The following is a 15,310-nucleotide window of genomic DNA, read 5'->3' on the forward strand; positions in this document are numbered from 1 at the left end:
AGTAACTCAAGTAGCCACGTGTTTATAACAGTAGCATGCAGAAGAGCATCTCTGAACACACAACGCACCGAACCCTGAAGTGGACGACAGACGGCCGCGGAAGACCACGAGTACCCACTCAGTGGCCACTTTATTAGGTACAGGAGGTACCCAGTAAAGTGGCCACTGAGTGTATATTTGCAGTTTTGAAAGTCTGCTTTACAGGTCCAAAATACCACACCACAATATGTGCTTCTGTTGGTGAACTCAACTTTGGGCCTGTTTATGTTCATAAAACAGCATGAGTGACAATTCATATGAATTACACAATTCATATGAGGTTGGACTTCATAAAAAAAATTTTGATTGGTCTGTTATAAAGAGTTTGCGTTCTGATGCAGCAGAGGATGAAGAGGGCAGCCCACCTGGGCCTTTATTTGCAGGTGGTTTCCACAAGAGTTTGCCGGTCTAATGATAACACAGAGAGAAGGGGACTGTCTGTTTGTACACTGAACATTAGACGTTGAGAATGTCCAGTTGTGCAGTATCAGCATCCAAAATGTCGAGTAATGTAGTTAGTAATGATATCAAGTAGGCAATGATGAGACCGTGGAGCCTGGTACAATGTGGAATGAATAACTCTATTGTGCAGGTCTGTTTAAGGTAAAGCTGGATAAGTGCATTCTAGTAAAAAGAATAGGACTTGCTTATAGGCTGAGGTTGAATTAGGAAGGTGAGGACCTTTGTATAAGGTATAAACATTGCAATAAACCAGTGGAGCTGAAGAGTCTGGTCCTGTGATGTAAATTCTGCATGTTCTAACAGCACCTACCAAAATTGCCGGAGGTAGATGCAGAGACTTTGTCAAAGTGGAAGATGGGGGTAAAATACAAATACAATGGCACTTGCCGCTTCACGCCAAGCATCATTCATCCAAGTTTATCAGTCTGATTTGTTTGATAATCATTATTGTTCTTCTCCAAATGAGTTTCAGTGAGTGTTTTCCAGAGCTGCTGGCTGTGTGAAGCTTGGACCAGTTTGGTGGTTGGTGCTTTGAGTGATTAAACAGGTTCTTGCTCAGATTTACTGAAAGTAATACCTAGTGCAGTTGAAGAGGTTAAAAGCCCAACTTGTGATGTCTCCATAATGGGCCATGACAGCCATCTCTACAACGACTCCAGTTACCAAACCAGTAATGAAGCAAGGCTGCTGTGTATTTCAGATCGAACAGCACCTGGTTAGGTCGCAGGAGCTGGCCCTGGGTTGGGAGGAAATAAAACGACACAAAGCAGAACTCTCAGCTTACTTTCTGGACATCGAGCAGCAGCTCCAAAGCCTGAAGAGGAGATCCGCGGAACTGGAGCTGAAGATTGCCCAGAAATCGTTGGCTCAGGTGCAGGTAAGGAATTAACAAGATTTATTCGATACACCAGGTTGTCCTTTCAGAAGAACAGACCTTCTTCACCCTTTGCATGGGACACTCATTCAGTTAGATACGACTTGCCCTCATTTACCAAAATATCTTCCTATCGAAGCAAAATGTATTGACCACGGACTTGAATGTCCAGTTGACCTCCAGCATCCACAGTCCTTTACAGACGTGAATTTCAAACTTAAACTCGTAATTTGTGGAAGCTGCTTCTGAATTTCACTCTTGTCTCTGAGGTTAATGTTATGACTCCCCACAGAAAGAAGCAATTTCTCTGCATCTCATGATCACATCCCTTAATCATTTCCAACACCTTCAATGAGTCACTGCTCAACTTGCAGTGCCCACAGGAACACCACCTTCCAACCCAGTGAGTTTATGTTTCACCTACAGAAGCCCTGACTCCTCCCTCCCCCCTCTCTCACACACACACACACACACACACACACACACACAGAGTTAAAGGTGTGCAATGCTTTACAGCGCCAGTGATTAGGGTTCAGTTGTGTACAAGAAGTACATACGTTCTCCATGTGACCATGGGTTTCCTCCTGGTGCTCCGCTTTCCTCCCCCATTCAGAGGGTGTACTGATTAAGGCTTGCAAATCCTGGGCATGCTGTGTTGCTGCCAGATGCATCACAACCCTTGCAGGCTGCCCCCAGCAGATTCTTCAAACTGTGTTGGTCGTTGAGGCAAACAAGATTCTGCAGATGCTGGAAGTCCATAGCAACACACACAAAATGCTGGGAGAGTCTCAGCATGTCAGGCAGCACCTATGGAGAGGAATGAACAATGACATTTCGGGCCTTTATCTGTCCTGATGCTGGCTGAAGTACTGGGAGCCAGCCATCAAGTGCTCGAGGACCATACTGGAACCGGGGTGGGCAGTGCTACTGGGGCAACGCTGCCTCATTACCCTTCATGAGGAACAATATCTAATATTGGAGATGGTAGGAACTGTGCTAGGTTCTTTTCAAATATCTTTACTTTTTGTTTCCTTTTAAGCATTTCCAGAAAAAAAAACTATCTCTGCATAATCATTTGATCTAGTGCTGCCTCCACTTGATTGACACTGAAGTGATTTTGTTAATTATTACTGTGAAGAAATGGGCAACAATAAGAATGGAACATATAAGGTGGTTTGCTGATAAGGACACCCTTACGTTCAGCAGTCAAACTCTTTACTTCTCCATGTGGTTCCTCCCATCACATACTAGCTCCCCACTTCATACAGCTGTATATTGGCAAACTTTTGCCTCCACACCTGCTTGATGTCTTGAGTCCTTCTTGCACTATTTTTTTTTGTTCTGGATTCCAACATCTGCAATTTCTTCAGTCCTCAGTTTCCCTCCCCACTAATTCACTTCTCAGAATGTGGCTGTTGCTGACGAGGCCCATCACTGTGACGTCTGGTCGTGAACTATTACTTATAATGGCTGTAGGCCCTTCAGTGAAGGCTCTCCGGCAGAGACCTTGTGCAAGGCTCCCTGAAGTTCATGTTAATGGAAGTGTTTTGCATTTGTTTGTCTTATGCAGGAGCTGGGCCATCAACTCCAGTCCAAGCAGGCAAATATTACAGCGCTCACGGAGAAGATCAGTAGCCTGACAGAAGGCCTCGAGTCACCTGAACACTCTGAGATTGCCCAGCTGACCAACCAGTGGCTGGACCTCTGCCATCAGAGCAACAGCCTCCTCTCCATGAGGGAGGAGGACCAGCAGAGGGCAAGGGACTACCATGACCGAATGAGCATTGTGGAATCGCTTCTGGACAAGTTCACCAAAGAATGGGACGACTTAGGAAGGTGAGTCGTGGTTAGTCACATCTTGTGCTTCATCAGACTATTTGTTGTCTTACTGCTGTTTGTGGAGTTTTTGCTGTGTATTCATTGTCTGTAGCGGTTGCCTTGGAAACAGGAGTGGCTACAACATCACATTAGTTCAGAAATCTGATTCTATGAGTGACATTGCATAAATGTGAGTGATTTTGTTGTCTGTTTCCCTATTTAATGCCCCTGTACACTAAATAATCTGTATATCTCTGTTGGTCAGTCACTCAACTGACTATCCACCTTTCTGGCCCCCCCACTCTATCTGTGACAGTCTGTACAGTAGAAAGAATTCACTGACTGGGAAGCTTTGTCGGCATGTTGGTAGAACCAGCGATATTGCTGCTCTCAGTCACTAGCCTGGACGCACACTCATGGGAACATGCAACAGAGAACTTCAGACCTGCTGCCTACAACGTCCTATCAGCCAGTGCTTAGAAAGATTTAACATACTCTGAGAATCCCTGTGCTGAACTTCCGATCTCTTCATTATTGGGGGTATTTAAAAGGGAGCAAGATAAACATCTGTAATCTCAGGGAATTGAGGGCTATAGGGAGCTGAGACCTTAGGTTGGTCAGCCATATTGAATGCCAAGGTAAACTTGAAGGGCTGAATGGCCTACTCTTGCTCCAATTTTGTTGTATCTTATTATTGAAATGTCCCTGCTGCAGTACAGAAAGGCTAAAGATGGTCCTGATAATTAGATGTTTATTAACCACAGTGGCTCTCTTGCATTATTCTCCTTGACTTCTGTTGGTTTATATTTTCCACAGAACCAATGCGGAGAGCACAGCTGAACACCTGGAAGCACTGAAGAAGCTGGCAAGCACTGTGCAGGCCCAGAGGTTTGTGCTGGATGACCTGAAGGAGCAGAAGCAGAAAATGATGGACCGCCTGGACCCAGAAGACAAGGAGCTGATCAAGGAACAGACCAGTCACTTGGAGAAGCAGTGGGCTCAGCTAGAGGACCTGCTGGAACGAAAGATTCAGGCCTCCGTGGCGACGCTGGAGGAGCTGAGCCAGTGCCAGTCCAAGCTGGAGGACCTGCTGGATTGGGCCGAGGGCCAGACCCGCCTCTTGGCCGAAGCTTTGAGGTGCAGCCCTCCGGCAGAGCTGGCTCAGAAGCTGCTGCTGGACCACGCGGCCACCTGTGGCGAGCTGGAGATCCAGCAGCAGGCCCACGGGGCGGCTGCGGAGGAGGCTGAGAAGATCCTCGCCCGCCTGGGCTTGGACGAGCGGCAGCAGCTGCAGCAGACGCTGGGCGCACTGCACGGAAAGATGAGCTCCCTGAGCGAAGCAGTCAGCCAGAGGCGGCGGCTGCTGGGCCAGGCCCTGTCGGACCGCGCCCAGTTCCTTATGGCTCTCAGCCCGGCCATCGGCTGGATCCAGCAGCACGAGCGGTTGGCGACGACCCCGGCCCACGTGGCCCTCCTGCCCCTCGACGCCGGCAAGCAGGTGCGTGCCTGCAGGAATGCGGGCAACAGCCTGAGGGAGTACCAGGGCGAGGTGACGGCGCTATGGGCCCGGGGCAGGGAACTGGCGCGCGAGGCGACTGAGGAAGAGGCAGCGGAGATAATGGCCCAGCTGCAGAAACTGCAGAGCGCCTACGACGTGGCGCTGCAGATCAGCAGCCAGAGGCTTCAGGAGCTGGAGAAGGTGCTGGCCTCCCGCAAGTACTTCAAGGCAGACCTGGACAAGGTGTGGAGCTGGCTGAAGCAGGCCGACATCGTGACCTTCCCGCAGGTCAGCCTCACCAGCAGCGACCCGGAGCTCTGCGCCCAGCTGGGCAAGTACCAGCAGCTGCTGGAACAGTCGCCTGAGTACGAAAACCTCCTGCTGCTGGTGCAGAGGGCCGGCCGCGAGCTGCTGCCCTCGCTGAGTGAGGCTGACCATTCCTTCCTGGATGAGAAGCTGAACGCCATGCCCAGGCACTTCAACTCCATCGTGGTCCTGGCCAAGGAGAAGTCGGAAAAGATCCAGGAGGCCATCGCGGGCCGGAAGGAGTACGTCTCCCTGATCGACTTAACCAGCAAGGCCCTGAGTGAACTGGAGGACCAGCTGGTTCAGATGGGCAAGGCCAAGCTGAAGCTCTCCTCGAAGGAGGTGGCCTCTGTCCAGAGCGACTACCAAGCCCTCCTCGACGAGGTACTGGGACTTGGTAAGGCGATGGAAGAGCTCAACCAGAGGAAGGAGACCTTCCGGAGCTCTGGCCAGCCGTGGCAGCCCGAGCAGATGGCAAGCCTGGCCACCCTCTACGGCCGGCTCCGGCGGCAGGCAGAGCTGAGGGTGGCCCTGCTGGACGAAACCGCGGCAGCGTATCAGGAGCACGAGGCCACGGCGCAGCAGTTGGAGACGCAGCTCCGGGCTCTGCAGGAGGATCTGGCCAGGACCAACGAGGAAACCCTCTCCATCGAGGAAAAGCTGAAGAACTATCACAGGCTGGCCGGGTGCGGACAGGCCGCCGGCTCCCTTTTGAAGCGGCTGATCGAACGGCTGGAGCAGTTTTCCCCTGAGCTGGAGAGTGGAGCTCAGGAGGCAAGCGGCCAGCAGATCCAGTCCTGGAGGGAGAGCCTTCAGGCGGCCCAGGGCACGATCAGCGGAAGGATAATGGAGTGCGAGGACAGGCTCATCCAGAGGATTGACTTCCAGACTGAAATCCAGCACACCCTCGAATGGCTGCGGAAGATTAAGGGAGACCTTGGCACTGCCACCAGTTTGGACTTAAAGCTGCAGAGCATCCAGGAGGAGATGCGGAAGTCCCAGATCCTTGAGGAGGAAGTGCAGTCCACCCTTCGGATCATGACAGCGTTGAGCAGCAAAGAGAAAGCAAAGTACTCCGAGTCAAAGGAATTGATGCCTCCACAGGTAGAGAACAACCTGAGCGAACTGTCCCAGCTGGAGGTCGAAGTCCAGGAGACTCTGAGCACCAAGAAGGTTAGTCATTACTTCAGGAGTTGTCAGAGGGGTAAATGACTGATAGGCAGGGCATCTGCAGACCCAGGCCTGTAGAGAGGACCTGATGGTGACCCATGGGACAGTCGGTGGAGGGATACTGGAGTGTGAGGGCAGACTCATTCGGAGGGTCAACTTCTGTTTTCAAGCATGAAGCACTGAGAATAGAACTGTAGACTGATCAGGGCCCTGTCTCTCTCTGTAAGGCGACACAAGACCCAACCGTGAGGTGAAATACTCTCTGTGGTAGAGAGGTCCACGAGCCACTGGTGCAACGTCGCATGTCCCTCCCAAGCCTGCTGTACCCACTAGGTATCACCTTTCCTCTGTTAACTCCCCTCAAATGCTGAAAGAAATAATTTGCTCCAAGGCCTCCTTGTGCCTCTGGTTTAATTCTTCAAATCATGGTGCATATTGTGCTTAAAAACATAATGCATTGTTAATGACACTGGCATTACTTTTCCCAATAATTTACCTTATTAATAATTTACACAGAAAATATAATGGGAATGCACCTTTCTACATTTATTATACTATTAATTCTCTTACAGTATTAATTCCTAATGACACCACCCTTATTAGTGTACAAAGACCCCATTGACTTGAGGAGATCAAGAGACATGCTTTCTCTGGTCAGTTGTCTGCTTCATTCACAAATCTGGGCTACCAGCTATCCCCTCATTCATTTATTTAGCGATACAGAGCAGAGAAGTCCCTGCTGGCCCTTCGAACCATGCTACCCCAGCAACCTCTAACAACCCCCATGAACACTACCCTGATCATGGGACAATTGACAATGACCCGGTACGTCTTTAGACTGTGGGAGGAGACTGGAGCATCTGGGGAAAACCTACACATGCCATAGGGAGGATGTAAAGAGAACCCTTATGGATGGCACTGGAGTTGAACTCCAGACTCCAACACACACAGCTGTAATAGCGTTGCACTGACTGCTAATCCACCGTGTGGCCCAGTAAATGTTCAGAATGCATTTGTACATTAAAGATTAATTACATGTTATGAAATACTTGGGCTGGATCAATACAGCATAAAGTATGCAATAAATGTTAATACACTGCCTATCAACCAAACAGGGAACAAAGTACAAGGAATGAGTTACTAAAGATTTTACAGAAAACTCAGTTAAAATGATTACGGTCTCTTTTTTTCCCTTTCTTTCTCCCCAAATCCCTTTCTGTATCTGTTTCCATTTTTGTCCACCCTTTGAGAGGAGTTGGAAGGGGAGTCGGCCTTTGTATGTTTGGAGGCCGTCCACCATTTGCAGGGTGGATCAGTCGTCTAACTTTGTGTCCTTGCCTTTTCCCCATTCCATTGATGTTTGTAAATGAGAGATCCAAAAAACTTTTGTTTTCTATCTTCACCTTCTGAAAATCTGGCTCCAATATATAGACTCCAGTCTGATAATCACCAACTACTGGGCGTAATTCTTCTTCTCTACCCTACCACAACCTTCAACCCTTCAACCTCTTGTAAACTTCACCCCTTAACCTTATAAATTACAGAAAATTTGTGTTATTTTTCCTTGTATAGTTGTCCCCTTGAAAAATGGGTATCATTTCAGTGAATCCATGTTGCGTTCTCTGCTGGCACAAGAGCACTCCCTTCAATATCTCAGCACTCCTCTTTCTCTTACCATTTTTTTTCAGCCCCCTCTGCAGAGTTATATTTCTTTGTCCAGGACTGGTTTCCCCTGGCTTGTGAACATCCAACCCCACGTATATTTGATTGAATGTTCACAAGTGGATGTTCCAGCTCTGGCTAAACTGCAAGCATCCTCTACCCTCTGGGAACTTGGTTCATGGCTGCATTCCAACTTGCGAACTGTCGGATTTCAGGCAGTTCACAGTCACACAACCTTGTCATAGCCTGGGAAGGACCTTTATTGGACCTGTTTTTTTTGCTATTAGTAATCTCGCTTACCAGTGTTAGAGCTCTCTCTTATTACTGAGCTCTCGTCTGTTTTCCTTTTGCATGGAAGTTATGTGAGACTGCTCCTCCCTAGCAAGGATATAATCTCATGAGGAGTGTTTTTGATCAGATCAAAAAGCAAGAGGAGATCTGGCAGTTCTTTCAGTCGGACGACTCAGTGAGTGAGATCTCCCAGCTGGCCAGAAGGGATTTCAGGATATAGGTCCATAGTTCCCTGAAAGTGGTGACACAAGTAGTTCGGGTGGGAAGATGCATTGCATGCTTGCCTTTGTTGGTCAGAGCATTGATTATAAGAGTAAAGAAGTCACGTTGCGGCCATATAAGATGTTGGTTAGGCCATGTTTGCAGTATACTGTGAAGTTCTAGTTGTCTGATTACAGAAAAGTTGTGGAGACCGTGGAAAGGGCACAGAAGACATTCCCAAGGGTGAGCCTGGATTAGAGAGTACAAATTCAAGGCGAATTTGGGCAAACTTCGATTGTTTTCTCTGGATGGTCAGAAGCAAAGATGAGACTTATAAGACGATGAGAGGCACAGACAGAGTAATCAACTGGGATCTTCTAATCAGTTTAGAAATGCTAAGAACTTGAGGACGTACATTGCAGAAGTTACCAAGCTGGGGTCCAAGGCAGAAAAAAGTGGGGCAAAGTTTAAAGGAGGTGTACAGGGCAAGTTTTTTTACACAAAGAGAGGTGGGTGTGGTGTACTGTACTGTTCTGTACTCCGGTTTTACAGAATGATAATGTTAATTTCCCTCCTCCATCCTCTCTACCCCAGATGTCCCTAGACAAGGTACAAAGCATGGTTCTGCAGTACCAGCAGGCCGTCCGGTCTGCCAGTGACTGGTTGGAGGATGCCAATGCACTACTACAGCAGGTGGCTGATGGCTTGGATGTGGAGGCATTGGAGGAGATGTCGAGGAGACACACTGAATTCTTCGCCACCGGGTCCACTTTTGCAAACCAGATGGAGGTGTTGGAGAATTTGGTTCCAGGCCTCCTGCCGTCAATCAGCACGGCAGGCAGAGAGCAGATGGAGCAAAACATGGCGTCTTTGCGGCAAAGGAAAGCAGACATTGAGCAAGCAGCTCAAGGCCAGGAAGCCATGCTGCAAAGGTAAAGTCTCGTCTGTTGTACTACAGACAGGTCCAAGGCCATTGGAATAATCAGTTCAGGATGGTGCGTTGTGAACGCGATGGGCGATGGTGTTCACCAACCAGGCATATATCAGAGATGGCAATCTGCATACTCAGTTGTGGAGACAATGAACAAGCTAAAATAAATTACTTAGTACATCATAGTTGAAAGGTAATAACTACCTGGAAGGAAAAACTAGCTGACCTGATGAAAGACTTTGGCATTATGCAAGAAAGGGTGTAAGAAAGAGTATTTCCACTTAAAGGGGAGGTCATCAGGGGAAACAAAAAAAAAGCATAAATCCTACAGGAAACTCAAGAGAAATCAAAGTCAATTTATTATAAAAGTAATATGCAATTATATACCACCCTGAAATTCATTTCTTGTTGCCCAGAGAATGTGGAACATATCAATACATAGTGAGTGGATGAGATTACATATTTAAGGAGAAGCTGTATTTGTGCTTTGAGAGAGAAAGGTAACCCTGATATGGTTGGATGAATTGAGGATGGCCATTTGGTGTATCAGCAAGCCAGAGAACTTTTGAACCAAGTGGTCTTCAAAGTTCAAAGTACAAAGTACATTTATTATCAAAGTACGTATACTGTAAGCCCGAGAAATCCTAGCAACACACACAAAATGCTGCAGGATCTCAGCAGGCCAGGGAGTATCTGTGGAAAAGAGTCAACGTTTTGGGCCTGCATACTATATACAACCTTGAGGTTCGTTCCCTTGCAAGCAGTCACAAGACAAAGAAACCCAATAGAACCCATTTCAAAGAAGACCGTCAAACCCCCAATGTACAGAAAAAATACTGTGCAAGCAATAAAAGTATGCAAATAACTTTCAGAACTGAAGTTCATGAAAGTGGGCCTTTGCCTGGGCTGTGAATTTATGTTTATTCAGATCATGGAAATGCAATCCCTTGGGGTTGGGACAGTTTCTGCAGGATGAAAACTTGTGCAATATTAAGCCAAATTTTGGCAGAGTGGCCTTGGATATTGGGAGTTTTGACATTGAGTGTTGTACATCCCAGTCACCCATATCTCAGAGCATTCTTGATAATTTTTCAAACATCAGTTACAATGGGCTGCACGAGCCAGAGAGTTTTCAGTCTGGGATACATTGTTTTCTTTGAAGGTTTTGTAAAGCCCAGAAATAACTGTGTGATTCTTTTCCATTACTCCTAGATGTGTAGTGCAGTGGCATGAATACCAGGAAGCCAGGCAGCAGTTAATTGCCATGATGAACCAGGCAGAAAAGACGTTGTCAGAGTTTTCCACAGCCAAAGCAGCAACAAGCCATGAGAGTGAGGAGAAACTCACTCAACATAAGGTAGCCCTGGCTCAATGTTACCGAAGTCCTGGCAATAACTAGCTGACAATAATCACTAGCCCATCTCTGCAGCCATAATTTCCCTTCTTGATGCTTTCCCACTCCCCACCCTTCCCCATCGCTCTCTCTCTCCCCTTCCTCTCTCCTCCCTTCCCCTCTTCTCTCTCTCTCCTCCCTCCCCTCTCCTCCCTCTCTCTCTCGTCCCTCCTCCCTCCCCCTCTTCCCTTCCTCTCTCTCCCCTCCCTCTCTCTCTCCTCCCTCCCCTCTCCTCCCTCTCTCTCTCGTCCCTCCTCCCTCCCCCTCTTCCCTTCCTCTCTCTCCCCTCCCTCTCTCTCTCCTCCCTCCCCCTGTCCTTTCTCATGACATGCTTATACAATTCCAGTAATATTTTTTCTCTGTCTCCAGTCTCTGCTGTCTGTGGTGACCTCCTTCCAGGAGAAGATCACGGCCCTGGAGGAGCAAGCCTCACAGCTTGAGAGCCTGGGCAACGATGCTAGCAAGGCCACCATTAGCAGGTCGATGGCCACCGTGTGGCAACGCTGGACACGACTGCAAAGTGTGGCCGGGGAACAGGAAAAGATGCTGGAAGAAGCTGCACGAGGCTGGAAGAACCTCACTGACAAGGTACAGAGTTAGGCCGAGGACTGAATATCGGAAATAAAAGTACAGGAAACACTCAGCAGGTCAGGCAGCATCTATGGGTGGGGTGGGTGAGGAACAGAGTAAAAGCTTCTCATCGACGATCTTTCATCAGATTGTAGAGAGTGAATAGTTTCCAAATAAGAGCAGAGGCAGGGACAGAGAAAAGGGAAGGCTGATGACAGAAATGGTCAAATTACCAACATAGTGTGAGACTAACCAGTTATAAATGGCTGCTTCATCAGAAGGGAGGCAGAAGCGTGGAAGATCAGTCAAGGTGCCCTCAATCCTATCATGGCCATTTGCCTTCTTTCCTTCCCATGCCTCATCCTGCTGACTCTGAAACTGCTTAAACTCTGCTCGCCTCCAGCGACAAAGTAGCAGACGTGACCTGAAGCATTAACTCTTTACCTGCTTCTCCACCTGCTGAGAATACTCTGCTTGTATCCCTTACTGTAGCTTTGGCTAAAGGACTGATCTTTCCAAATAAAGGCTTTTGACATAAGGCTAGCACCCACCAAGCCATTAAAAACATTAGTATTATCAAATCTCTGGCCAATTGCTAGAGTTTGCATGGTGTGTTCATTGCTTTTACCTGATGCTCAGATAGAAATCCTAGTGATGAAACAAATGAAGTGGATTGTAGACTGCTTCCAATGCAAGACTGAAGGAAGTTATCCTATGAATTACAAATGTGACATTTTTATGTTCAGGTAGAATCTGAGGCAGGTTTATCAGAAGAGTGAGATTGGTAAGAATCCTGGTAAAAATGGTGTTAATCATAAGTGCAGAAAATAATGAAATCCTATTCAGACCAGCCAAACTCACTTCACCCATCTTGACAGGCCCTGTAAAAATCTCCCCTTTACTGTGATCCTGAGGTTTCTGCTTCTCCAATTGGGTTTCCCTTTATATGTAGAATAGTCAATGTCCATTACAGGGTTAATTTTTCCCTTTGATATGCTAGAACATGTGTTTCCATTTCATGCTGTTAAGACTCACTTTAAAATACTGTTCCCAATTACTTTTCTCCATATGCTCTCAATCTATCCCTTCCAACACTGAAAACCCCGACTCACCTAGTTTGATGTTATTTGGTCAGTGCCCCAAATTAATTGGAGTGGTTAAGACAAACTCCACTGATACCTCTGCATCTCTTACAACTGACCCTTCGCAGATGAATGAGAACCAGGCAAGTGGATAACAAGAGCTGTTAATGTCACCATATCTCTCATTTCCCTGTGGGGTAAAGTCCCACAAAAAGTCCATTAATTGCAGTCCCATTTTAGTATTTTGTTTCGTTCGTGCTCCTGTACTTTGTGCTTTGCATGAGTCAAAAAACTCAGTCTTAGAATGAAGATTTGGAAGCCTTCTTGGTGATCCCATTCCCCAGCATTGCCACGTCTATCTCATGAGAGACAGAACAAATACTGGTAGATGGTGCTAAGTCCACATTAAGTTTCCAAGTCCAAAATGATTTTATTGTCAAATGCACAAGTTTGGTGAGGTACTGGTGCAAAGGAAGACTTGCTTGCATCAGCACCACAGGCATGTAGATTCAGCCAGAAAATAGAACATATATTATACATAAATTGTATAGAAACTATAAAAGGCAGCGAAGAAAAAGATAGTGCAAAACAAAGCATTAGTGTAAAAACACAATTAGAAACCAGACCATGATAGTGTAAGAGGAGGTCCAAAGATTCCTTTGCTGAGCCAGGATTAGGGTTGTGCATGTCGGTTCAAAGACCTGATGGCTCTAGGAAAGTAGCTGTTGCTGAACCTGTGGTATTTGAACCTCAGATTTCCTTCAATCGCAGCGGTGACCAGAAGGCATGGCCTAGATGGTGGGGATCCTTAATGATAGGTGCCACTGTTTGAGATGCGTTTGATGTTGGTGGGCTCCATGTGTAATGAACCAGGCTGTGTCCACTGCTCTGTGCAGCTTGTGAATTGCAATGTTCGTACTAGGCCATGATGCAACTAGTCAAGATACTTTCTGTGATGCAACTACAGAAGTCTGTTGGTGTATTTGGTGACATGCCAAATCCCCTTAAGCTTTCAAGAAGATTGAGGCACTGGGGAACGTTCTTCATGGTTACATACTGGGCCCAGGACAGGTCAGCTGAGGTGTTAGTGCCCAGGAACTTGAAGCTCCAAATTCCCTCCACCACTGTAAACAAGTGGTGAACTGAATCCTAAGAGCTTCAGGGTGCTGCCCTCATTTGGAGCATGCAGGACAGAGGTGAGGTACGGCCGGGCAAATGGGAGCTTAGTTTGCCCAATTATTCTCTGTCACCAGGGAGGGTTTATTTAATGTTACACCACCCCATTCATGGGCTTGACTTTGCTCCCCAGATTGAGACGACCACCGTTGTGGTGGACCAGCTACAGGATCGACTCCCCGACAGTTCGGTTGAGAAGGCGAGGAAGACTGAACTACTCGAGCTCCTGGAGTACCACGACGCTTTTGCACAGGAAGTAGAACGGGAGCAGTCCACTCTGACTGTGCTCCGACAACAAGCTCTCAACATGCTGCGAGATGTGGCTTTGCCTTCCACTGCCGTCGAGGACCTGCCGGTCATGCACGAGATCAAAGCCATGCAGGACAGATATGACAAGTAAGTGGGTCACTGCGAGCTGTGAGTAGATTGAAGGAGTGCTTTGCCAGCAAGTGATATTGGTTATTATTGTAAGTTGGATCGAAAGTAAGGAAAGGTGTAACAAGAAAATCATATTTCTATTGACGGTCATTGCCCAGGTAGCCTCACAAGATGAAGAATATCGGTTGGATTAAGTTGGTTTATTCACACAGATAAATTCCTCCAGTGGAGGTTTTAATTGGTTTTGCTTCCATTGATGTGTCTGGGACACCATTCCGCGCATTTTGTGGAGGAAAATTGGCCAGCTTTTAATCTGATATTTTCCTGTGACTAATGAGAGCTGTGACTCCTTGTCCTCCTGGTTTATTTTCCCTCTCCTGGTTCCCATAACATTTGATGTCATTGCTAATCACGAACCTGTCAACCTCTGGTTTAAATATATCCAATCACTTGGCCTCCACAGGCATCTGTGGCAACTAATTCCAGAGATTCACCACCATCTGGCTAAAGAAATTCCTTCTCATCTCTGTTCTGAAGGGATGTCCATGTATTCTGAGACTAGTCCTCTGGTCGTTTCCTTCCCCACTATAGGAAACATTCTTTCTACAGCAACTCTGTCCAGGCCTTTTAATTTTCTATAGCTTCAAAGGCAACCCCCCCCCCCCCCCATTCTTCTAAACTCTGATAAATACAGGCCACAGCCCTCAAACACTCCTCATGAATTTCATTCCTGGTATCACTCTCATGAACCTCCTCTGGATGCTCTCCAACACCAGCACATCCTTTCCTAGACAAGGGGCCCAAAATACCCCAAATGTGGTCTGACTAATTCCTTATAAAGCCTCAGCATTACTTTCTTGCTTTTATATTTCAGTGCTCTTGAAATGTTTGCTCATCTTGTTGCTGATTCCACAACTACCAGAGGCATTACTTCACGATCAGTATTGCTTACTGACCCTTTCATCAGGCGCATCCAGTTAATCATACAAATGGGGCTAGATGCTGAACTCAGCCACTTGGGGGCTGATGTGAAAGCCCTTTATTATTACTGAGAGTGTCTGCTAGAAGTGGAGTCTCTGCAGACTCAAAACTACATCAAGTGTTTATACTCCTAAGAAGAAAGATATCAGCAGGTGACTCTACAATTTTAATAGCCACAATAATATTGTTTATTTCAATATGTAGAGTGCAGATTGATAGTCCCATTGAGTTACATATTTGCAAAGGCAGCACTGTAACCAACATGACAGCTTTGGATGTTCAAACACCTTTGCTGGGACAAAGTAATTCAAATGGATGGTCTAAAATCCTCCAAGGACAGAGAGCCCAGACTCCTGAAATTAGTGCCGAGAGGGCTGACTCATTGTACAAGTGTCCCAGTTATTGACTGGCGAGTGAATATGCCAATAACTATGTTTGATGGCTAAGTATCAAAATAATTGAGCTGGTGTGTAAGCTT

General features: G+C 47.0%; 1 protein-coding gene across 12 annotated transcripts in view; it reads left to right on the forward strand.

Moving 5' to 3' along the window:
* syne1b (spectrin repeat containing, nuclear envelope 1b) overlaps positions 1–15,310 on the forward strand; it is a 543,459-nt gene that overhangs the window by 278,069 nt on the left and 250,080 nt on the right. For all 12 annotated transcript variants that reach the window (XM_059986320.1, XM_059986330.1, XM_059986328.1 and 9 more), the window contains 7 exons: positions 1,202–1,378; positions 2,946–3,211; positions 4,010–6,170; positions 8,916–9,253; positions 10,465–10,609; positions 11,015–11,233; positions 13,607–13,869. In XM_059986320.1, the coding sequence (XP_059842303.1) occupies positions 1,202–1,378; positions 2,946–3,211; positions 4,010–6,170; positions 8,916–9,253; positions 10,465–10,609; positions 11,015–11,233; positions 13,607–13,869 (3,569 nt within the window). The remainder of the gene's footprint in view (positions 1–1,201; positions 1,379–2,945; positions 3,212–4,009; positions 6,171–8,915; positions 9,254–10,464; positions 10,610–11,014; positions 11,234–13,606; positions 13,870–15,310) is intronic.

This window comes from Hypanus sabinus, chromosome 12, assembly GCF_030144855.1.
Source record: "Hypanus sabinus isolate sHypSab1 chromosome 12, sHypSab1.hap1, whole genome shotgun sequence".
Lineage (NCBI taxonomy): Eukaryota > Metazoa > Chordata > Chondrichthyes > Myliobatiformes > Dasyatidae > Hypanus > Hypanus sabinus.